General features: G+C 44.7%; 1 protein-coding gene across 1 annotated transcript; it reads left to right on the top strand.

Annotated features, from left to right (window-relative positions):
• slain2 (SLAIN motif family, member 2) lies at positions 1-25298 on the top strand. The gene is made up of 9 exons (XM_080723370.1): positions 1-793; positions 5973-6115; positions 16020-16190; positions 16718-16891; positions 19497-19883; positions 20047-20205; positions 21771-21854; positions 23774-23984; positions 24958-25298. Exons 1-9 carry the CDS (start codon positions 270-272, stop codon positions 25019-25021), a joined length of 1917 nt encoding a protein of 638 aa, XP_080579496.1. The 5' UTR covers positions 1-269; the 3' UTR covers positions 25022-25298.

Genomic DNA, 25298 nt, shown 5'->3' with positions numbered 1-25298 from the left:
CGGAAAATGGCCTCAGCCCCACCGTCACATACCGACAGCCGGACGAGATGACGGCGCTGAACTGCCCAAAAACTCCGCGGAACTCCACCGTGTCGTCGACCAACACTCCGTAAACGCTCCGCTAAAAGGCGAACCAGCGACGCCGCGAGGCCGACAACCCGACACAACACACCCCGAGCGGGGGGGGGTTCTCTTTTCCCCCAAGCCCGTTGCTTGTCTCTCCGCCGGCGGGGCTCCTCCTCACAAGGAGCCGGAGCCACCAACCAACCATGGAGGACATCAACTCGAACATCAACGCGGACCTGGAGGTAAGGAAGCTCCAGGACCTGGTGAAGAAGCTGGAGCAGCAGAACGAGCAGCTCCGGAGCCGCTCCACGCTGCTGTCCTCGTCCGGCGGCACGCCGAACCACCACCACCAGCAGCAGCAGCACCAACACCAACACAACAGACCCCACAGCGCCGGATACAACGACTCGCCGTCGTCGCTGTACGCCGGGGTGGGGTTCGGGGTGGGCGGCGGGGCGCTGCTGGAGAACTCCCGCTGCAGCCTGAGCCCCAGGCTGTCCTACGACGGCATCAGCTTCAGGAGGCCGTACGACGGCGAGGGAGCGACGGCCACCGCCTCCATGGCCATGTCCATGTCCTCCACCCCGCTCTCCCTCGCCGTCTCCTCCTCCGCCAGGAACTCCTTTTACACCACGGACTCCTCCGAGGGGGAGGCGTCGATCCTGGACGAGGTGGAGATCTTAGACCTGGAGGACATGGACTGTCTGCACGAAGACGAGGACAGCTGGTGAGTGGGACGGACTCACTGACAACATAGTTTAGCTGTTTGTTTTACACACAGAGGGACCTGTCTTGTTTTCTTTGACTGACACACACACACACACACACACACACACACACACACACACACACACACACACACACACACACACACACACACACTGACTGACACACACACGTCTGTCGTCCGCGGCAGCAGTGTCTGGTGACAGCTTTTAAACTGCCGGTCGGTCGCAGCTGTTCCAGACATTAGTCAGTCACTCAACTGTGTGTGGCGTGTGAAACAATAGCCGGCGTCATCGTATTAGTTTTCCTAAAAACTCACACCCTAAACTGAACTGGAACGTGGTTCATTTAAGTGTCATGTCATGCGTTGTTTGGCTCATCACATGTGGGGCGCTGCCAAAACAAGCAGCTTCGATGACGTAGGGCACTGGCATACTTTAGTCATGCTGCTGCTATCACTGATGATCAGCAACTGCACCGATTTGCAGCAGCCATAGCATTTGCATTGAACCGTTACCTACATTCACCACAGAGCTCCTAGCCTGCAGGCCTCTTTCATCTCTCCCCTGTGATTTGGGTGTTATGATGTAGCACAGCAGTTTCTATCCTCAACCCTTTGAATTCCAAGAAACCCCCCAGGTAGAACACTGCATGGATGGACCTTGCCTGACTGCTAAAGCGTCCGACATCAGCAGGGGGGGGTGATGTGCGGACTGAAGTGTCAGGCTAGGATGGACCCCCATTTGATAAAATGTTTAATTAACGGGACCCCAAGCTACACTGTAAGATCCTCTGTGTCAATAATGAACTCTGAGATTGTACAAATGGAACCTAATGGACAGACTGTAGGTTCCATTTGTACACTGACACTCACTAACTGTCCTTTTGGGCCCCTGTTGTTCCCCCTGGCCCGATGTTGGGGACTGGTGATGTAGCAGATTGTTTTGGTTTGCCGTGGAAGGACTGGGAGAAGATTAGAGCGCGCACAGTGAAATGAAAGGGTTGTTTTGCCTGCCCCAAACCAACTGGGAGATGGCCATGGTTACCTTCCATTTAAGAAATCCCATTGGGACACCAGTTGGCTCAACAGCTTCCTTTGCCTGGTATCATTTCACACAGCCAATGGGAAGGCCAAAGATACAATGTCAGTGTAGCACAGTAGTGCAGCATCATGATGCTGTTTCTTATTTGCAGGATATTACTACACTGCTGGATAATCCTATGATGTTATATGGGATGACTCCTCAGTCTGTCACTCGTCCTTTTTGGTCTGAATGGTTTTGACAGCCCCCAGTGTCCATATCCCCATCCATACATAATCCCCTCCCAGTACATTGTGTTTGCATAATATCCCCAGCGCTGAGCATTTGTGGTTTTCAGGGTTAGGTGGCTTTAGATCCTGAAAGTGTAATCCTTGAAATGGGAGATTGCTATGGTTGGATTTGAGCTACTGTGTGAAGCCCTAAATCTCTGCGCTCATCCCAGCCGGAGGAAATTCCCCCCCGGAAGTTTGCGAGTGCTACGGAGACGAGCAGCATCCACTTGAACCCTAGCGCCCCTATTCTGGCCATGTCATAATTCATGGACAAGCTCACAACATGTCGCAATGCGCGGCATTGTGATCTTGTAGATCAGCTATTATTTTCTGCGAAGGGATTTGATGTAGAGGGAATAAAGGAGTGGGCCCAGCTAGGATAGACCCAGACTAAGGTACCCAGGTCAATGTAGTCTCTATGTGATTACTTAAACTCCATCCGTAAGACTGTGGTTGAAGTATGACTGCATTGCAGTGACAGTTCATCGTTGTAATGATGGTGATCTTCCTCAGGGATTGGTCCTCATTAGCCTATATATCTTTTTAAGGACCGCTCGTTTGGTCTCTGTGGTCATATTTTTACACAATGATCCAGGGAAAGGTAGGGGACATTAGGCCACTGCTGCCTTTCAAAAACATAATGTCTTGCTAGTGACGTTAGTTATAACTATAAGGAACAAAGCGAGCCAGGGCTGAGGAGAGTGACCCTGACTACAAGGGCACATATAGTGATTATGTGCAGACTTACGTCTTCACTCACTGACAAACCAAGCCACTAACCACAACATAAACAAAGTGGCGTCTCTGCTGCATGGAGCAGGCCCTGGCAGAGGCTTAATGCTTAAAGCTTCCGTGTTACACTGCTTTATGTTTGTTTGTTTCCTCTTTTTATAGCCAGCGAAAACCAATGCCTGTTCACTCTGCCCCTGTTCTCTCTCTGCACTCTGGATTAGATCTGTGTTTCTGGGATTACACACAGCAGTATGAAATCCTTGCCAGCCCTTGTCATGGACTCTCATAATCCACAAATTAGCATCAACAGTGGATTATAAAGGGTCACCAGGAGCTGCGGTTCTCTAACAATGAGATGGATGGATGCACTACGTATACTGTTCCATCCTCAGTGTGGCGTCTGACAACGCTGATGAGGGCTTGACGCCGAAACGTTCGCTGTTTGTTTGCTCTGTGGCGTGCCATGCCAATTTAAACACTTTAATAAAAGTGCCTTAATTGACATTTCCGTGAGTGCTGGTATTCTCTTTTAGAGATGCTCTTTTTCCATCCTCAGTGTGACCTACAACGTACTGTATGTTATTCTTTAGGAGTCGAATGATTAACCACTTAAGTGCTATATTGTTTTACAATGAATTAGGTCTGCAAAGCACCAAGAAGATTTTCTTAGCGATTATTCTATTTGGGGAAGCTGAAGTGACGAGCAAGGAGCAACTGAAGTTTAGTTTCTTCAGATGGCCTTGAACATAGGATTGAAGGCAGTCAATTATGTTACTAAGATGATGATTATTGTTTACATTGTCGCTTTTGGGTGGCAACCTTGTATGTCAAAACGGAAAATATTCAGAAATTGTGAAAACGGCAGATCTAAAAGCTCACAATGTGTGTGCATGTTAGCTGGTAACATAGCCTAATACTAACTTGGTATTTAACTTCTAGTTAAAAGTATGCCTATTAGGATGTTAATCGACGCATTATTTGCGAATCGACGCGTCGCGGCCGAAAATCGACGCGTCGATCGACTTTTTTTTCACTTTATTTCTGCTAAGCAGCAGCTGAGAGGAGAGCGCAACGGCGCATTACTTAAGCAACACAACTTATGCAGCTGCACCCATCAGAACTTGCATCAAAGCCCTAATAATAATTGCTCTTCCTTGCGTTAGCAGCACAGAGTCTGTTCTCTAGAGACTAGAAGCGGAGTGACAAAGTCCATGGAACGTAGTATAGTGGGAACGCTCTGGCTGCCGTGGCTGGTGTATCAATGTGGAGCTCCTTCCCCGACCGCGTCCACGGGTGTTTCGCATTAACGACGAGTAATGTATTTTGTGTTGTTTTATTGTCAATCTTGACAAAATCACTGCACACGAGGCGACGCTGCCAATTAAGCGAGCTTTCGTGTCAAGCATGCATGCACACAGGCACGTAAACAAAACAAGTCAGCGCGCACTGCTATGACGCGCGCATCAGACCAGTCCAGCAGTGTTTCTCAACCAGTAGTCCGCGGACCTGACTAGCGCCGCATGCATGCGAATCTGCGATGCATGCATGCACAACACAGACATGCACTCGTCCCCGACACAGAGACCCATACACCGGTCCTCTCACATTTGGAAAACATTAACGCTTATAACGTTTTTGAAGCGATTAAAACATTTTTTGTGGGAAAAACTTTAGAAAAATGTAATAAAAAAAAAGAAAAATATTCGATTTTTCGACTCGTACTTTTTGAGTCGCCGTGAGCATGAGTCGATTTTCGAGTCGATTTTCAATTTTTTTTCACATCCCTAATGCCTATATTCCTCTGCTGTAGCTCGGCTAGGCCAGTAATGTTACTCTGCATGATGTAACGCTTCCCCTGTGGCTGAAAGCTGCTGACTCAGATCTGTCTTCCTGGTGGAACTTCTTCGCTTCTCTCTCTCCACTCGACTCCTCTTCTCTTTAATCTCGTCGTCTTATTTAGTACCTCAATAAACCAGAGTTGTCATTTCAATCTTAGAAAGGCTTTATTAATCATTGCAGCTGAATAAGCACTGAAACTAATTGCTTTGGCAAAAAGATCAAGGCTTTTGAAAGGGCCTTCTTGAACTGATCACAGTGTGGATGGTATTCTAGTCACAGAGACAAAGGGCTCTGATTTCTGCCAAGTCTTGCCTGGATTGGTGCTTTTAACAAATGAGCCTGAGCTCACATTTGATGAGTGTAAGTAACGCAAAAATGAGAGCGTTTTTGATTCAAGTTCAATTAAATAATTACATTCCGAATGATTAGAATCAGTTTCTAAAATGGGTTCAGTTGCATTAAACTATAGGACCCTGTATCCCAGTGGTTCTACTTGACGTTTTCATGTCAAGGACCATGAAAACACCAAACGTCAAATAGCCAATGTTTATAGGGTTAAAGTGGTTCAACTAATTTAGTTGGGGACCCCCTGGAACCTCCACAAGGACCCCTGGGGGTCCCCTGCACCCCACTTTAAGAACCACTGCTGCAGCCGACCTTACCTAGGTCACTTCAGTCAGCGTTATGATGACAAAATCATGCAATAAAACACTGACCAAGCAGCCACTGCCCCCAGTGCCCCCTCAAGCCAATCTACGGTAATTCCTGTTAGAATGACCAGGTCATATGACCTATTGATTGTAACTGTTACCATTATCACACGCAGCCTGCGATCCCTCATCAGCATTCTCTATACGGTTGTGTTGTATTCACAAGGTTCAACTGCATGGAGGGTACTGTAGTTATTCAAGATGGACATTTTGTACATCACTAATTTGTCTTGTAGCGGAGCGTTCACCGTATGTTTATGACCTAATTTAATTTCCGTACTTCTATTTCATAGCGGAAACTGAAGATCGCAATCGCGTCATGATGTATTGTACTGTTTAATAATTTCCTTAGAAATGAGGGAAGATGAAAAAAGCTCATCTACAAGCTCACGTTGACAAGGCAAGCTTGATCTTTTGACTTTACTGCCTAGTATTTCTCTGGATGATTCCTGTCAGCGGAATATTTTAGGGTTTAAGTGATTTATTTAATTCAAAACTAAAGTAATTAAAAGATGGATCATTAGCAAAAGTGCAATACGATAAGATTGTGTCTGTGTGTGACTGTGTGCATGTTTTTCCTCCAGGCTGTATGAGGCAAAGTTGAACAGCCCCTTGCAGAAAGCTCTCAGCCCTATCGTGTGGTGCAGGCAAGCCCTGGATAACCCCAGCCCTGAGATGGAGTCCGCCAAGCGCTCCCTCCTTCACCGGCTGGACCTCACCATGTCAGGTACGCGCATGCAGTCACACGCACACACACACAATGCCAGCAACGCTTGTTTAGTTTAGCCGACCACACAAATAAATGCTGAAGTGTTTCTTTCTGGCTGGTAAGGTTGTAATGTACAGTTGTTTTTTTTTCTCCCATTCTGAATTCCCATAGACCTTTTTCATATCGCTTCATATAAGAACTGTGTTCCAAAATTAAACACATGATCTCATCCATTTGGCGCATATGGATTTGAAGAATAAACTGACCGCTCAAGACTGTTTGTTTATTTTAGGAACACAATGCTTATGAGATGATTTTAAGATTACCCAATGTTATTCTCCATAGAGAAATTAATTCCATGAACCAGGGGATGAACGAGTGACGTCAGGACTTTGCTCCTCTATCGGTTGGTGACAAAGAAGTCATTTGTCACTAACAGCTGTGGGTTATAAGAGTTAAGTGTGTAATGTCAAGGCGAGCAAGGCCAAACACTGTCTTAGTATGCAGTGTGAACCACAGAGCTGATTTGTTACCCGTTCAATTTAATCTCAGTATTTCTGACATGCCCTCCTCCAGCTGGTTTCTAAAGCCATTAGAAGTCTTAAAGGTGATACACCATGCATTTAAAAAGTATTTATGTCATATTGTTTATGTCCCAAAAACGTTTTTCAAAAGGTTTGAGGCTAAATTACCACTCCTGAATAGAGAGCCTCTCATTTTTGAATGGCTCTCAGAGCATTTTCAGCTGCAGTACCACCTTTGGCACCCCCCCAAAATCCTTTGGAAAAAAAAAAGTTTTAGATTTTTTTTTTTTTGTGATGACGTCACAATCGGCAGATGGCGTCACAATCGGCAGCAAATCTGGACAGCCTGTTTTGAGAACCCGTGGGATACTTTTAACCTTCGCCTTCTCAAAACCAGAGAAAGACACGACGGTCAGAAATGGGACTTTGTGAGGATGGAAGGTGCTAGTGGGACCCCAAAAAAAGGTTTTAAAATAGGAAAAGTTAATTTTCATGGTGTATCACCTTTAAAGAAAAAGTCTTAAATCTTACTTGTCTAAACCTGCAGAGACCCCATTACAGGGAATTGCCATAGCCATGTTTGGGATCCCCGGTCACAGTTTTAATAGTTGGATTAAACTCATTTTGAAATATCGATCTTGCTCCTACGTGTCTTAACCGCAATACAGTTCTAGCCAGAGGTTACAAAACGGCAGTCAATGCAATATGATACATTATGGTTAGATTTATAGTTCACAAAAAGCCCAGATGGAATAGAATGAGAATTGTGCATATATCTCAACCAGTAGAAATATTTAGGGGAGTAGCGTGCTGCAGGCTGTGTTCATTGAAGAGTGATGGGTACACCAGTATGGGTTGACCAGAAGCAGAGCAGAGGGAGGCAGTGTTGTTGTCCTTTATTCCCCATACAAGCATTGTGTATCCTGGGTTTTTCTGTCTTCTCTGTCTCTTCACCTCTGTCTTTTAACAACTTTCAACCTGGCATCCCTATTTTGGGTATGTTTAAAAAAGGAAATCAATCATGACGTGGCTCTTGCCATCCAAATGGGAACGCCATGTGGATCTTGGACTTCCTGTGACCAGCCTGTAATGACACTCAATGACATATGATCTATGCCTCCAAATTTGGGCAAGGTATCAGCTCGATCAGAGCTGAGCCTCATTGACTTGTGGCTTCCATAATGAAATGGAAAGACAGTTGAGGTAGGTCTGTGGCCTACTGGCAATGTGCACAAGAAATATGGCACTGATCAGTCTTGCGGTTTGCAAGATTACATTTCGGATACAGCCACGATTGTACAAATTTTGAACAATTGTGAAAATAACTGGTGTACGAGCTCACAGCGATGTGAGCTTGTAGATCCGCTATTTTAGCTGTGTGACGCGTAGAAACAAAGTATATATAGTGGTGCTCAAGTGGTTAATGATTCCACTTTTCTTTTATATTAATTCCTCTGTGCCAAGCATCCAAATCCTTCCATCCTTTTTCCAGCCAAACCATTAAACCCTCTCAGCTGACCACTTTCTAAGGCTGCAGGCATCACTTGAAGCCAAAGTATTAAGAGCTACTCGGATGCAAGAAAGAGGATAATTTTTACATCCACAGCGAACACAAAATTTGATGTAGTGCATCACCAGATGCAGCATGCGTTATACCAAACACCAAATACATTAATACGATTATCTCTTGACAGTGATTATTTATTGTTTACTTATGTGCCTCTAGACTGGGATTAGCTATTTTTCCAGTTTTTATGACGCTGTCTCGAGATAAATCAGCATATATGGATATGGTCTGTCTCCCGAAAAGAATTCCCCTCAGAAATAAGGGGTGTAGCACTGTAGCCTATCCCTAAACCTATGAGATCTTATGAATCTGTCAAGTTCTTCTTGTTAATACTTTGTTTGGTATGTTCATGTTTTATTCTTTACACGTTGAGACTGGTGACGCTAGTGGTTCTCAATATTTGGCTCAGGTCAGCCCTGTAAATAACCTTTCACATTTGCACTTATATGTGTCATATTACGGTATATACTCTCTTCTTCACTATCATCAAACTGTCCACTTCCCAATTCTTCTCCATGCATGGTGAATGTGGAAATAGTGTGCACGTGTTGTGCTTTCTGGAAATCAGCCGTCTGCCCTGCTGTCTCTGTGTTTCTCAGACCTCTAATAATAGTCGGGTCTCTCAGTGATGGGACAGGCCCGCAAATCCTCTTGGCTATAGAGTAAGTGGGTGGGAGGGTGGGAGTCCTTTTCCATTTTTACACAGGTATGCCCATGTGACAGCTAGCTCATATTGGGCAACAGGCGCCGCTGGTGGCAGTTCTTTGGTAGTGGTTGTGACCCTACCCGTTGCGCAACAGCCTGCCCTCGGTACAAATACTAATGTCAGGACGGTCCCCCTGACATTCAGACTCCCCCTGTCAGAGACTGTGAGCCATTGGTACTATCCGTGAGCCATCAGACGCTGAGAAGAGGCCGCATGACATAAGCGAAATAAGTGTGCTAATCACCTGGTGGATTACTAGGATGAGTCAGTCGCAAAAGCCCTGTGAAGCACTTTGGGCTACATTTGTATGAAATCTACCTTTTGCCGGACGACACCGCCACGGAACTAAGTATAAGTCAGGCTTTAGTGGTGATATATGGCGTTGGGTGTTGAGGCACACGTAATGGAAATGATAGCGTAACCCGATAACCACCGCACTGCACTCTTCTAGCGGCTTCGCAGAACTTGGCATCAGTTCTATAAAGACCTGCAAAGACAGAGCAAGCTATGAGTCTCCTACTGTGCTGTGTGGACAAGGTTGTAGAGTAATTTAACACACACACACACACACACACACACACACACACACACACACACACACACACACAGCCAAGATCTGCAGTAACCCATCATGTGTGTGGCCTCTCACAGGAAGATGTTGGCACATCTTCAGCATTACATGCTGAGTGCACATGTGATGTGTGTGTATGTGAGAGAGGGAGACATACACACACACCTCATGCCTCGTGGCTGTTCTCTCCCTCTCACACATAGTATTGAAAGTGAGTTATGATGGTGGCCCGGGCGAGTTTACATGGGTGAAGGAATCTCACACAGCAGAAGGCTTCCCTCATTGTGGCAGGTCTCAGTCCCTGGACCAAAGATTTTATAAAACAGTGAAGTCTTAAGTTTAAGTCGTGTCATCTATGCACATCTCAAAATGATATCGTTCCCAAACTTCCCAATCCCATAACACTACTGTGCTGTATAAAGTTATTTCAGCAATAGTTGCTTTTTTATGTCAGTCTAGAAACTATTTCCCAAATTAAGTTGAATAAGACACTAGCTGGTTATTCAGTGCTCTGAAAGCACATACATTAGATGAGTAATACAAATATTTTGTTCGGGGAGTGAAAAGAGCTTTTAGGTAACTTGTATTGTGATCTGCTATTTCACTGTTCAACCTATTCAACTGATTCAACAGAAGGTTGTGTAAGTTTTCCCCATTATAACGACATAACCAAAATAGGGATGCCAGGTTGAAAGTGGTTAAGAGACGCTGACATTTAAAATTCCTAACCTCCAGCCAAATAAGCATGGCTGCCATTCCTTCCCTCTCCATTTCTCAGGTCTAATCTTGCACATTACACGCTATGGTCATGTTAGGGTATGTTCCCCAGGCTCCCTTTGGAATGTCTCTATCTAGTGTATTTTTACAATAAAGAGCATCTGTTGCCTCGTTCTTACATGAAGTGCTCTAAGCTTTACTTAGTGTGTGTTTTGATTGCATCCTGCATTTAGTGATTCCATTGATTTTCAATGCCAAGCATTGTATTCCCCCAATACAATCTCTCCCTCCCTCTCTTTCTGTGTCTAGACACTGTCTCTGGGCTGTCTCATTTATCAGGCTGAGTTGTGCTTGTTACATTTAGGTTAGTTAGTTAGTTCCTTGCCCCAGTGGAAACTGCCCTTTAAGATCATGCAAAGGAAGAGGCTCTATTATAACTTTCCCCCTAAAGGGAATTGAAACAGCACTGAGGTCGCCGTGGGATGATGAGAATAGTTGTAGCATCTCTTCAACAGCAACCAGGATCGAAAATATATCTCTGACTTAACATACTGTATGTCGACCACTTGGTAATCAGCAGGCCTGCCCTCAATTGAATACAGAGTGCCCAAAAACAGAGTGCCCAAAAACAGCAGTTGTCTGGTGAAGGAACTTAGAAGTGTGTAGTTTGACTGACTAATATTGTTGTTTTATGTGTCCCTGCCCGATGTGCAGGCAGTCGTCCCAGTAATTGAACCACTGATACCCTGGCAACCATATTGAAGTCTTTAAGAAGAAAAAAAGCAGATCAGCAATTAGCAGATCTATAAGCTCACAGCACGTCGAGCTGAGCTTTTGTAGAGCGGCTATTTAAGTATTTCATAGGGCCTACTGGTTAAACGGAGCACATAAACTTTATGAGCACTTTAAAGGATATAGTGTGCGTGGCTAATTGTACCTTGAGGCACAACAGTCACAAACTATGTGAAGTGTAGGCTACTCTATCAACAGACACACTGTGCTTTGGCAGATCTACAGTTAAGTATGTGGAATGCGACTGGAACATAAACAATATTGACAGCAGTAAGGCAGGTTAATTAAAGCGGTGTGCACTTTTTATTTTATGTAGCTGTGTGTTTGTCAGTAAAAATAAGCTACATACACATTCAGTGCACTGATTGTCCATGTAAATGCCATCTGTTGTGAGGCCTGTAATACTTTTTTTAAATGCCAGGTGTGATGATGAGTCATAGCAACTTGGAACCACTTAAGCAATATATACTTCATTGTAAGACAACATTTATGACAGATTTTATGACAGTTTTGGTCCATTTCCACCTATAATGACATGATGCAAAAATAGAAAAGCAAGGTTGAAAGTGGTTAATGTCATCTAGCATTTAGCCCTCAGGCGGAGAACGAGCTTTCATGCTGTTTGACTGTGGGTTGTTTTGGGACGAAGGATTTTGAGGACACTTCTATTTTGGTTGGTCCCCTGTGCTTCCCGGGAGGTTGCCCTGGCCTGCGTTTCTTCCATGTCAATGTGTGGTACCCGAGTTGATGTGATCTGATGATGCCTGGCTGCCGTCTGAACTCTGTGATCTACTAACATGGTTCGTCTTGGCATTGCCCGCGTGGACCGTGGTGCAACTGGCATTCTAATGCCAGTTTTTGTGCCACCCTCCCAAACACACCCCTCTTCTGGAGCTGGGCTGTGTATAACCTAGACATTTTATCAAGAGATGTATCATGGGCTGAACATTGATATTTGTATATCCTGTATCTCCATGTGATGGTTTTTGGTGAATTCATTCCCTTAGAACGGTACAATGAAAGCAGGAGTATGTTTGATATCTCGGTGTTTGGGCATTTCATATTGTTCATAATATTGTATGTGATATTTGAAGAACTTGTATATTGCCATGCTGGCCTTGCAGTCAGCTTATTAAAGTTGACTTTCAGTTTCTCTCACAGCTCATTATTTGTCTGGCATACGTTTCTACTCACATTACGCTATACATAGACCCCAGGCTCTGTCAGTAAAATGTGGAGTGTTAATTTAACACAGAATGTGTAAAATGAACCCCTACAAAAAGTTAAATTAACTCTGAGTCTCCATGTTTTACTGTGTAGCCGAGGGCTGCAGAGCTCTGGCTTAAGGAGTCAAGAGCAGGGCAATCCCTGCAGGTCACACAGCCACGGTTGCGCTTCTACACAGTTGACAGTAAAAACATTGAAGACAAGCACCCACAGCTAGACAGCAGATGTCAACTTAAACTTGACCTTGACCGTGACGTCTATCCACAAATATGAGCCTGTAGAATAGCTGCTTTGATTTGTACATGTTTTCTTTTTAGTTTTCTAATCGTGTGACCCATCCTTTTCTGTGGAGCTCACGTTGCCAACGGTAGCAGAAGGCATTGTGTACGACTGAAGCAGGTCTACCTTTTTAATGATTTTCCCCTGGCTAAAGGGTGTAGTAGGGGCCCTTCTTTGGTATGTGCTGTTGTGTTGTTGACATTCCTGCATGGCTGATCTGACCAGCGCAGCGGCAAAGTGGACACAATGGTATTTCCTAAATAATGTAGGATGACCGATTGCACAGCAGGAAGAGAAGCAAGGAGAAAGGGAGAGGGAGTTGATCATAAAAGGCCTCCTTTCCCAGTTGCCAACCAGCTGTGTAAACACACCCAAACACAGAGGGAGGGAGAGAAGCAAGAAGCAAAAAAAATGAGTGGCCGTGGAGATGGGGAATACATGCAGTAAACACATGTATTGATTGGTAGTTAAGGAGCACAGTGTGTTGTGATGCAGTGTTAGCTAGCCAGGCCACAGCGCTAGCCTCTCAAGTTATCATATCTCTCTCTAGGGTGGTACCCTCCCTGTGATCCATGAGAATGGACAATTGTGCTTATCCAAAATATCAGTGACAATGTTTGCCGGTGACAAAAGAAAACCAAACATATTCTTTCAATTGGTTTTCTGTTGTTGTTCTTTTAAGTTTTTGGCAATTTTATGTTTTATTTTCTGTAGGTATTGGGGAGACGGGAAACCAAGAGTACAGAGAAATTAGACACATGCAAGACAAATGGGCGTCTTGTCTGATTTGAACCCGGGTCCTCATGCTCAAAAGGAGAATTATGATCTAACTGGCTGAGCTAAACTAATATGTTTTCAGGACAAACTGGCACAAAAAGCCCTTAAATAAAAGCTTCCACAACATAAAATCGTGCAATAATGACCTCGGAATTGGATTATAAACGAGAGTGCGGGCAAGAGTTGGAGCCACATGGTTTTGTTCTTTGTCACCCGTGGTCATGTTCCTTCTCTGGTGCCTGCGTTATCCAGGCCTCGGTCCTGTTTTCCCTCTCCATCACCCAGTCTCATGTCCCAGGAGTCTCTATGAAGACTCTGTCTCAGTGAGACTATGGACTCTTTGACGTCTGTTTGTCGACCAGCCTGCAGCCGGGGCCTGACAGAGGCCTGCATTGTGTGCTGCTCAGTTTGAACCAAGTGTATTGTTGTCCGCTGTTTGTGATGAGGGAGCTCTCTGTCAGAGCCATGCTGAACATATGCTTTAAGAGACTCTGAGTCTCTCGAGTAGAACCAACGGCAGCCTGCTGGTGCCAACACACACTGCAGAGCTCACCGAGAGGACACTCAGGAGTGAACCCACCCAGGTCCTTGTCCTCCCGGCTCTTCATCAGACCTACGCACGTCTAATGAAGAGCCGGTAGGCTGGAAACGTTACCACGAGTAAATATCAAGCTTGGGAGCAGCAAATTGGTGTGCAGACTCTTTTATTTCTTACCTGTTTACTTTTGATACTATTTTGACGAACTGTTAGCCTTTTACCCCCAAATGTATGCCTATTTTTCACAGAATGTTCACCTGTCTACACTTGTTTCACTGTTATTATTTGTATTTTTTGCGTAATGTTCGCCTGTCATGAGATGCTCATGTTACTTGGGATGAACTAGGGCTGTAGGCTACATGCTGATTCAGAGTGGCTCTGAAAGAGGTTGTCTATAAGCTACAAGCTCTTGTTCTAGTTCTGTTGCACTCTGTCACTACGCTAACGTGGAATCCTACTGTGGTTACATACTGTATGTTCTATACTTTTTTTTAATGGAATGACAATCAATGGAGCTTTGATGATGTCATCGGCTTGGAAGTGAATGGTGGTTGAAACCTAAACCTTCCATACTGTACATAGACCAGTGGTTCTCAAAGTCTATTCCACCTCTCTAGGTTCCTTTAGAGGGGTCTAAATTGACCCTTACAAGTCTGTAACTCTGACAGTATACAAATGGAACCAAATGGACCTGTTAGATGAGATTAAAGTCACAATTAAAGGACCTTTTAAGACCTTTTTAAAAGAAAGAAAAGGAAAAAGGACTGTGACTGCATCAAAAGTAATTGACAAACTATACTATTAAAAACTGGTCAAACAATTGTCACATTATAAGATAAGGCAAAAGTTTTGAAAATAGCAGATCTAGAAGCTCACAACATAAGGCGTTGTGAGCTTGTGGATCGACTATTTTCACAATATTTCTCAGTGGAACCGACAAACTAAATGTAATGTCTCAACTCCTACAATTCCAAGTGCTTGTCAGGGAGGGTGAAAAGGTTGAGAACCAGACGACTGGTGTCATGGACACATGAAGTCTGACATGAATGATACATTGTTATTGGACCCGGTCCTGATTTTATTCCTTTCAGCGTGTCTACTGGTTACTTTGAGTGGAGGAGCAACTGCTGAATCAGCCTGTAGTTTAAATGTTCATGTGGTTCTTTGGCTTTTAATGGGAAATAAGAGGAGATAATCATATTGCTCTAGTTTAATATGTAGCCACCATGAATATGTTTCCAGCTGAATTCCCAACTCATTTTTATTGATTACGTTCACGTCAGTGAATGACTGTAATCCAGGACCATTCTAGATTGTTTAAATCCATCTGGGGAGTGTTGTATGTGTAGACTCTTAGAGATGCAAACCATAACGTTGTGAATCAGTCTGTACTGTAGAGTATGTTAATACATTATAACATTTGTTAATTCTGATATGACTGATAAAGGCCAGCAAGCCGAAACGTCAATAAAATCAGCAAGGGCGAGATCCAGAGTGTGCAACACTTTTATCTTCTTTTTAAAAGTGTATTTCCTGTAGTCTGCACCTTTACCTTTTCTACTCTGCAATACATTATAACTGTAGACCAACTGGTTGTAGTTGGTCTACCTGCTCTTCTATTGAGACATTTTAGATCATGTGGTTGGGTAGGACACCTACTGGTTGGTTTTGCATGAAGGTCAAAACAATTAAGCTGCAATTTAGCCTCTATCCCAAATGGCCCAGCAGTACAGACATTTTGGCGCTTGCGTGGCTTGGAATCCTGGATAGGACACAAATTGCATCTTTAATCCATTAGAACCGGCATCCGTGTCATTTTAGATATTTGCGTTGGTCTATTAAAAAACAGCAGATATACAAGCTCACAGCGGGTCACTTCGTGCCATGCTGCGAGCTTGTACATCTGTCACTTTTGGAGGTGCACATAACATTTTTGACCTACAGTAGTACTCAGGAGAGCACCTGATGATGTTGCACCCTACATTCTTTGCAGAATATTTGACAATTTGTTTTATAAACAAATTTGGTCATCATGACCAAATAGGAGGCTACAATGCAAGCGTTTCAGTGCTGCATATTACATATTATGTAAAAAGAGTTGTATTAACATTTTTGGCGCATTTAAAAGCAATGAGAACTACATCACCACCGGTCATGACCTTCTCTGTTATTGCAGTGAAATGAATGTGTGCTCATAATCCAACTCCTCTCTGCCTGTCTGCAGCCAACAAGCGCAGGAGCCTCTACGGAAGCTCCTACAGCCCTCAGGTGGGCTACGGAAGCCCGTACAGCACAAACGCAGCCAACAGCCCCTACAGCAGCGGCTTCAACTCGCCCTCCTCCACCCCCAGCAGGGTGCCCATCGTCAGGCAGCAGCTGATGCCCGTCAACACCGGTAGGTTGTCCAGTTCCCTGGTTCTCAACCCCCAGAGGGGTTCCAGGGCGGTACAGGTCTGTAACTCTGAGTACAAACTCTGAGTACAAATGGAACCAAATGGTTGGTTCCATTTATACATTCTTAAATTGACAGACACTGAGGTAGATTGAGGTTCCCAGAGATAAAATGCATAATAAAAGTGGCCTAATGGATATCAAACTGGGGGTTCTTGAAATTAAAATAGTTGAGAATCACTGAATCAGTCCCAGAGATTTGCCGTCAGTGTCTATAAAGATGAACCTCCCATTCGATAACAATGATTATTTACAGTAACTCAAACAACTGTTTGGCTAAAGCCTCAAACAACTGTTTGGCTATAACCTCAAACAACAGTTTGGGCCTTGGCTGTAACCCCGCAACGTCCAAGATTTATGTTGTTGCATCTTATATGCGAGTCCTTAAGACTTACGGCTTACTCTATTAATAGTTAAGAATAGCATCAATACATGGTATAACGGTATGGTATAAGGTGTTTTCTCTGTCAGCTCACCAGCGCAACACTGCAGCAGAGAGGAATCCCCCGGCCATCAGCCCCCAGTCCTCCGTGGACAGTGAGCTGAGCACCTCGGAGATGGACGAGGACTCAGTGGGTTCCTCCACCACCTATAAACTCAACGACGTCACTGATGTCCAGATACTGGCTCGCATGCAGGAGGAGAGTATGTAACTACTGTACTGCTGTTGTCTATTTTGCTAAAGAAATCTTTCATCAGTTCGGCTACATGTATAGAAAATCTTTCAGTTCGGCTACATGTAAAGTAAGATTTCAGAGGCATATCCTGGGAAAAAACAAACTTAACAATACGTTTTGATGGAACAAAATTATAGATTTTATGTTGAGATGGCCTGCAAATTGGATAGAATGCATCACTCAGAACCTTTATTGATGCAGGGAAATCTAAATGGGACCAACAACTCTTTTTCAATTCAGCAATTGGTGACTACACATGTGGAGAAAGGGGGATAAAAACAGTCAACGACTCAAACGATTTAAAAGAAATGAAAGAAGAGAAATCAATAAGACGACAACTTGTCAAACACGTCACAATGAAGATAAGATCTCTTTCACTGAATCGAGCATGTTAACTTGTTGTGTGCGATAACGCTGAATAGATTTCCATTTCCTGAGAGTTATTCCAGATATGTGGAATGTTAAACCAGAACGCTTTCTTGATAAAATCAGATAAGGGGAAATGGAACTGGTGAAACAAGGCTGTCTTGTGTATGAGTAGCTGTTCACACAGTGCCTGGAAGTTCCAACACATGACAAGTATACAGGCGTTACAAACCAATAGAGAAACCTGGAGGGGAACGGTGACCCTTCTCGAGTTTCTCACAAAATCAGTTTAGCTGTGTATACCAGGTGACCCAGATTTGTACAGTAGTGGTTCTCAAAGTGGTGTCCGCCGTCCGGGGACCCCCATGCATCCTTGGGGGGGGGGGGGGAGTGGTTAATATAGCATCACAATCATTTCCACTCTATCCATTTTTACACTGGCTATTCAAAAACTGCAGATCTACAACCTCTCAGCGTTGAGAGCTTGTAGATCTGCAATTTTTGCGAATGTTTGAAAAATATCAAAAATGTTTGGGAACATTTTGAATAATTTTGAATTTCTTAAACACAAATCTTCTCTTCTGGGGGGTCCCTGGCAGAAAACCTTGTCTAATGTGGGGGGTCCGCGACCTACAGTAATACATGTTGTATAGAGTGATTTCCTGAGCAACAACCTGTTGAGGGCGGCCGCCGCCATTAGCTGCGGTGTAAACAGTAGTGTAAAGTAACTTGTAGCCTACATTTACTGTACTGTACTTAAGTAGTGTACTTAAGTACAATTTTGGGTTTTTGTGCTTTACTTAACTCATTGAGTGCCAATCCCGAACTAGTTCGGCTTTATTAGCGTATCGTAGTGTGCCGATCCCGAACAAGTTCGGCTTTTAAAAAAAAAAAAAAAAAAAAAAAAAAAAATTTTTTTTTTTTTTTTGAAAAAAATTTTTTTGAATTTTTTTTTTTTTTTTTTGGACCCCATCAAATCTGGTGAACATGATTTCAATCGCGATTTTGCATGTTCCACCCCCATACAACCCCATCTAACATACAGGGCAGCCATTTTTGTTTACATTACATGTAAAACATAATGGCGATTATCTCAAGAATGCCTGAACGGATTTCCAATCGGATTTTTTTGTTTGAAAGCTGTGAACAAACTGCACAAATCCACTCCAATGCAATCCAGGATTGCATTGGATTTTTTAGAGCTCATTCTTCTCTGTTTTTTTCCCATGCATGAGGTGTGCAAGGTTTAATCATGGCTAAGTTGACGAAAATAAGGCTTCTAAAATGCTTGGTAGCCAATAGCTAACTTCAAGCTAACTTCATCCTCTTCCTGTACATGCACAAAGGAAAGTGTCCTTTCCTTTGTAAAAAAAGTCATGGCTCCAGGGCTTGGGCATGCATTACCAGCATATCTCTATTATTCTCTGGTCACTGGGCGCCCTCTAGTGGTGATAGGCTGGCACTCAATGAGTTAAAGGACAACTTTAGTTTTTTACAACAAGGGTTCATATTTTAGATTATAATTAAAGAATATAAAAGATGAGTATTAAAATTATTTAATTTACTTCTTCCTATTGTTTTAGAGATTCTTATTTCAGTGGTTGGGGGCATGCGTACAAGTGGCTAAATATGTCATTTTACACAGAATAAGCCCATTCCCAAGATACAACGCAACCTTTGATGGTTGGATGTGACTTATGGGGGCTAGAAGTGTTACTGTAAATAGCAATAAAGAAACTGCTGGCTTATTGTGTCTAAAAATACATATTTAGCCACTTGTACACATGCCCCCATGCGTACGCATGCCCCACATTTTAGCACGGTAAACGCGATAAAACAGCTTGCAGCAACAATGACTAACTACCGGGCAGGTCTACCTATGTATTGTGGGTAGTGGGCGGGACACGCAGGTCCCGTCCCCGCGGGGCGGCACGCGCACCACATGAAAGCCTCCCGAACTAGACTTCGATCCCTACGGTCCTCCGCAACATTTGTCCTTTAAGTATTTCCCATTTTCAATCATTTTACTTCTGCTCCACCACTGGCTGCGGCAATGGCGGCGGAGCTCTCTACAGGGAAGGGCTCAGGAAAACGATCTATACCAGGTGTACTCGGATGACACAGTTTTGTGACCTACAGTAACACATTTCAATTCGGCGGAAATGTGTGTGAAAACGTGTTCCAACTCTGTGTGTGTGTGTCACCAGGTCTGCGACAGGACTACGCGGCCACGGCGTCCCGGCGGAGCTCCGGCTCGTCGTGCCACTCCCTGCGTCGCAGCACCTTCAGCGACCACGAGGAGCTGGACGCCCACAGCCTGGAAGACGACGAGGACGCCGTGACGCTGCACCCCCAGGCCTTCCACCTGCCCTCCTCCAGCCGCTACAGCCCCTCGCCACGCCACTCGCCCCGCGCCTCCCCCAGGAACTCGCCGCGCTCACGCTCCCCGGCACGCTCCATGGAGTACGGCCATCACGGGCCGCGTGCCGGCAGTGGCTCGCCGCAGCCCATCATCAGCCGCCTGCAGCAGCCCCGCCACTCGTTGCAGGGCCACGGAGGAGGAGACATGCAGACCAACGTGGTCAAGAACGAAGGTATGAATAGAATATTAAGGACACTTAAACGCCACAAGGTGTGCAGTGCCACCGCTACAACAAAGGGAGGCAAAGCGTTCTTCACAATACATTTGGTTGACATGCTGGATAACTAATATACAGTAAAAAAAATAATTCTCCTGTGACATTGTTGTCATTGTAGAGAAGCTGCGTCGTAGTCTTCCCAACCTGACGCGCTCCTCATCCACGGCAGCTGCGGTGCCACCAGCGCTGCCGGAGCCTGTGAAGAACAGCCGCAGCTGTGAGTCCAACCTGCAAGTGCCAAACGGAGGCTCCCCGCGACACCAGAACCAGTCTGCCAGTGAGTATCCCAGCAGCAGGGGACAACCCAAACACATATAACAACTGGTCAGATAGTGTAGCCGACCCGTGCCTCATTTTGCACGTTTTTTACATTTTATTTTTCGTCTGCCACCATCAGATTATTATTTTTTTAACCACTTTCAACCCTTGGCAACCCTATTTTGGGCATTATAGGCGATATTTTATACAAATTTACAAGAAGAACTGACCTATTGGTCAGAGTTTATTTCTGCCGCAGTATATGTCATACAATAAAGAAAGGTCTTAAGTGGTTAAATAATATAATATTGGTGAATTTCACAGACATGCATCACATCTAATTCTGATCAAAATAAATTAACTTTTACAAGACAGCCTTTTATCAAGACAGTTTGTTATATATCCATATTTGAAATGCCCCGTCGACTTTCTTTCTTTTCCCTTTGACAAATAACCGCTTCACCTACATCTAAGATCATGTTTGAATAATATGATGTGATGTGATCTCTGTGCTCCCTGGTGGGGATTCTGTTCATCCTTTTTGGCTGCAACTTGAAAGAACTGTTTCTTTATTGGTTTGGAATCCTCTTTACCTCCTTGTTTGTTTTCACAGTTAATCTCTTTTCCTCTTCCTTTCTACTACCACTTTAGATCCAGGCAGTCCTGCAGGATTAGAGAGTAATTTAGAATATAATTTATGTACTAGATTCACACACACAGTAGTATTATCTCAGATTTTAATAGTCCACGCAGGTTCAATGCCTGAACTTCTAACACTGTTCAGTGTAATCCCATAACGATAATGATGGTGTTGTTGCTAATCCCAGACACACTAATCCCCCTCAGCTACCTGAGGTACAGGGGTCAGAAAGCAGCTTTGGGCTGGTTAAACTTGTAGTAAAAATGATTTAATCGTGTGTTGGACAACTTTCTAATGACACAAGCTGTTCTTTTTGGACATGTTATTTCATTACTTGGTTCAGTTCCTTCGAAAACCATATCCAAACATCTTATTTGATCAGCAGTTATGTCTCTGTTCTTTTCTTATTATCCGAGTCTTGGCTGTACTGGGCATGTGCGAAACCTAAAATCCTAATTTATGCTCCATCACGCGATGGTGTTGCGTGCCATGAATAGCAGACCTACAAGCACACAACGCATCGGTTCCGCAACGCATTGTGAGCTTGTAGGTCTGCTAATCTCAGCACGAGACACTGCCGCGCGACTAAGTATGAATCGGCCTCCCCCCCCCTCCTCCTCACACACCTGTTTGTTAGTGTGACTCATGTTGACTGTTAAAAGCATGCACCTCCTCCTCCTCTCTGGGCTGTCTGTCTGTCCTCTACCTGGGACTGACATTGTTCTGGCAGCTGCTGCTCCATTCAGACACAGCTGCCTGCAACGGTTTGGCTGCAACGCCCCCTAGTGGCCTTTACACCAAACACACTATCTGGCAGTGTCTTGGCTGGCCTCCTCCGCTGTGCCTCGCTGTCGCACGAGCACCTCTCTGCTGCTCCTCCTCCTCCTCGTTTTAATGTGTCTTGACTCCGGTACAGTACTGAACGTGTCCCTGTTTTCCTGCAGCAGGACAGCTCCCACGGTACTCAGCCCCCTCTCGCTCCTCCCCGAAAACCAAACAGCACCTCCAAAGCCCGTCGTCCCTCCGAGGTAACGGCTTCCCCGCCGCCCCATCCCGCTGTCTCTACAACTTAAAGGGCTCTGGGATCATTTCTGTCAGGGACGCACATACCTCAATATAACGGTGCACGGATGTTCTTAGTCTGCGGGAGGCCACTGGTCAGTGACACTGGAGTGAAGTTGACTCCCTGCCCTCTTAACCAAGGTCCACCCTGAGACACTCCTGTTTGTCAAGACATTTTGAAATGGGGACCATTGTATCTAAAATTAGATCTTGTAGCAACATCTATAGCATAAAAGTAGGTAGATCAGCAGTAGAACCTAGTTTGATAGGCGCACATCTGTTGGATAGAAATTCCAAAGAGAATTGTACCACTACACACAGACTGCAAACTATGGAGTTCTTCCAGACAGTTACATGATGTATAATGGGTCTTGCTGTTGCTTCTCCGTTTTGGATGAAAATGACAGCGTCACATATCAGACCGGTATTAGGAACACGACATGGTGCAGGTATAGATGTAGTGTTGGAGTCATGTCCTGAACTTAAGGATGCCCTTGATTGTCTTGAATGCTGTCACTGCCGCTGTTTTGGACTGGATGTGGGCAGCAACCAGTGAAGGCTTCAGTGGGGGAGATGTGAAGACATTTCGCTCAGTAGAAAGTCAAATTATCTTTGACTAGGCTTGGCTTTTTTGCTCCAGAGAGAGGAGTAACCCTACTAACTGTAGAGTACATGTACAGTATGTCTGTATGTGAATGAGGTAACATGCACGAAAAAGGCTAATTTAAGGCTCATCAAAAACTACATTTTCAACTTTGCTCGACAAAATAAGTGTCAGGCTTTAGTCCTCTCCAGCTTCTGTTGATGGCTCTGACATGTTCCACATGTACACATGCCACGCTGCCTTCACAGAATAACACATTTCTACATCTAGAGATGTTTTGTCTCCCTCAACATTGGTTCCTTCATCTCCCATACCACTATCTAGCAACACTCCTAAGGCAGGGCTGTCCATTCATTAGAAAGCTTTTAAGTATGTCCCCGATACTTTCATAACTATATCTACATATATATGTGTAAACTGACATTTATTTTGATTCTGTGTGTATGTCTGTATGTCTCTCGATCCTCAAAATAAATGTCAGTTTACACTATTAGTTTACACTAATAATTAATTAAGATTAAGATCCCATCATGTATATAATGTCCCTAGATTTTCCTGAAGGGGTCAGTTGTATACATTTGCTCCACTGGGCTCATATATATATAAATCTGTTAAGCTTCCTCACAGCGATTTCTCCTGTCTTGGTTCTTGTTTAGTCCCCCTGTCGTGTTGCTTCGGAGAAGAAGCCGATTTCAGTGAGTATTCACTGAGGCTGAACATTATGTGACTTGTGGTTGTGTGTGGATGATGTGCTGTGCGTCCTGGTTGCACCAGTATTTCGCCATGTGTTTCCTCATTTCCCAACGCAGTAGTGGGCAGCTCCGTGCGTAACATATGCAGTACCTGGTCTCCTGTGTTGTTGTCCTGTTGCCGTCCCTATTATTTTCACAGTTGCAAATACATTTATGTTTGTGTTCTTGTTGGTTTTGATTTTGTGAATCGTGCTGAATGCAATTCCTAAGGCCTGATTTATACATACCAGTAGTTGTTTGCCAGTGCTGCGCATCAGCAGTAGCAGATCTACAAGCTTATAGATCGGTTACTTTTTATGTGCAACCAAGTATAAATCAGGCACGAGGGCCCACACATGCCTACCATGTGTCATACATATAGATCTGTTAGTATCATATATGTATCCCCATCCTGCTGTAGTTCACTGCTTGACTGTGAAAACTAGTGAGGAACTTGAAAGGCTCTGCCAGTTAGCATTGACCCAGATGGTGCCCTAGTAATCCTGGCTAATGGCTTGTTATCCTGTCTTCCCCGCCACCGGTTACGCAGTCCCTTCTCCCAGCAAGCTGCGGACGCCGGCCACGCCGTCTCCGCTGGCGCTGAGGCAGCCGGTGAAAGCTACCTCCACGCCCGGCTCGGCCACCTCCACGCCCACGCGCTCCCTGGCTCCTCCCCGCAGCGGCTTGCCGCGCCCCAGCGCGCCCTCCGGAGGTGGGGGCATCCCCCTGCCCCGCAGCAAGCTGGCACAGCCTGTACGAAGGTACGTACATACGCGCTTCACTCAACACCTTCTTGTGACGGTATTACTCCAGTGGTAGTTGTTCTTGGCAAAGACACCCACATTGATGCCGGACACCCATGTGAAGATTTTATGTGCCAGGGACCCCCAGAAGAGTAGATTTATGTTAAAGAAAATCTAATTATTCAACATTTTCACTTTCAAGATTTTACAAACGTGTTAAAAAATAGCACATGTACAAGTTTTCAGCGTGGCATGAAGTCACAAGCTGTGAGCCTATAGATCTGCTATTTTTGAACAGCCAACATATAAATGGATAGTGTCTACAATTATTGTGATTAACTACTTTTACTGGGGGCCCCCTGGAACTCCCCTACAAGGACCCCTTGTCCCCCAACCCCACTTTGAGAACCAACGGTATATAGATCTCTGCTACTCTAGTCTTACGTATGTATGGAAGCTCCTTTCCACAACTAAGTGAAAATAAAAAAGGCCTGACTTTATGCGACTTGATGTCTCAAAACGCACTATAAAGTTAAGTTAAATATTTCAAAAAGTATGTAAAGGGGTAAACTCTGTGGCCTGCTGGCAATCAATGTGCACAATAGATTTGGCACTGAATTCATCTTGCAGTTTGCGAGATTAGCTCTGGCGGACACTCAGACAGACACTATTATAGACGACTAGACTCGTGCCCTGCCATAAAAAACACAATTGAGGCATTTTAAACAGTGGCCAAAATGGGCTTCTCTACAGAGATGTCTTAAGAGTGCTGAAAAATGTGTTAAAATCTAAAAAAATTGGGGGATCCAGTTCATTTTCAACGTGCTGTTCAAGTCCCCTGCGTGCTGTAAAAATGAACTGAACTGACACCAAACTGAATCCACTGCTCGGTGCTTATGAGACCACTTGCATGAATGGACACAACATTTCACCTCGGCTACATTGTGCCGTGTGAAATGTGAGGTCTAATCTTAGAAATTGTCTTCCTCAGGGGTCTGCCTGCTCCTCGGACCTACGGCGGCACCGCGGACAACTGGAGGGAAGGCTGCTACTGAGAAACGAGCCCAGCAGGGGGCGCGCTCCAAAGTCCAGCCGTCCAACGAGCAAGGAGGCGGGGACGTTGCAACACAACGCGGCACTTTATCCGATCAACATTACTCCCACCGAGGGTTAACACACAAAGCGAAAGGGAGACTGTGTCCCGAACGCAATAGACCACGTCTCCATCGCATCAGTCTAAAGCAGCATTGTGCCCAGTGGTTTGTGGAAGGTGGGTGGGGGTGGGGGGGCATGCAGAGCAGAGAGAGAGACACACACAAGTGAACGCCAAAG

Source organism: Nannobrachium achirus, assembly GCF_963921795.1.
Source record: "Nannobrachium achirus genome assembly, chromosome: 1".
NCBI classification, from domain to species: domain Eukaryota; kingdom Metazoa; phylum Chordata; class Actinopteri; order Myctophiformes; family Myctophidae; genus Nannobrachium; species Nannobrachium achirus.
This window is presented reverse-complemented; position numbering and strand designations above follow the sequence as displayed.

Coding starts and splice junctions, on each gene's coding strand:
- slain2 (XM_080723370.1), top strand. CDS start 270: ATGGAGGACATCAACTCGAACATCAACGCGGACCTGGAGGTAAGGAAG. Junction 19,884..20,046: donor CAACGTGGTCAAGAACGAAG/GTATGAATAGAA, acceptor TTGTCATTGTAG/AGAAGCTGCGTCGTAGTCTT. Junction 21,855..23,773: donor AAGCCCGTCGTCCCTCCGAG/GTAACGGCTTCC, acceptor CCGGTTACGCAG/TCCCTTCTCCCAGCAAGCTG.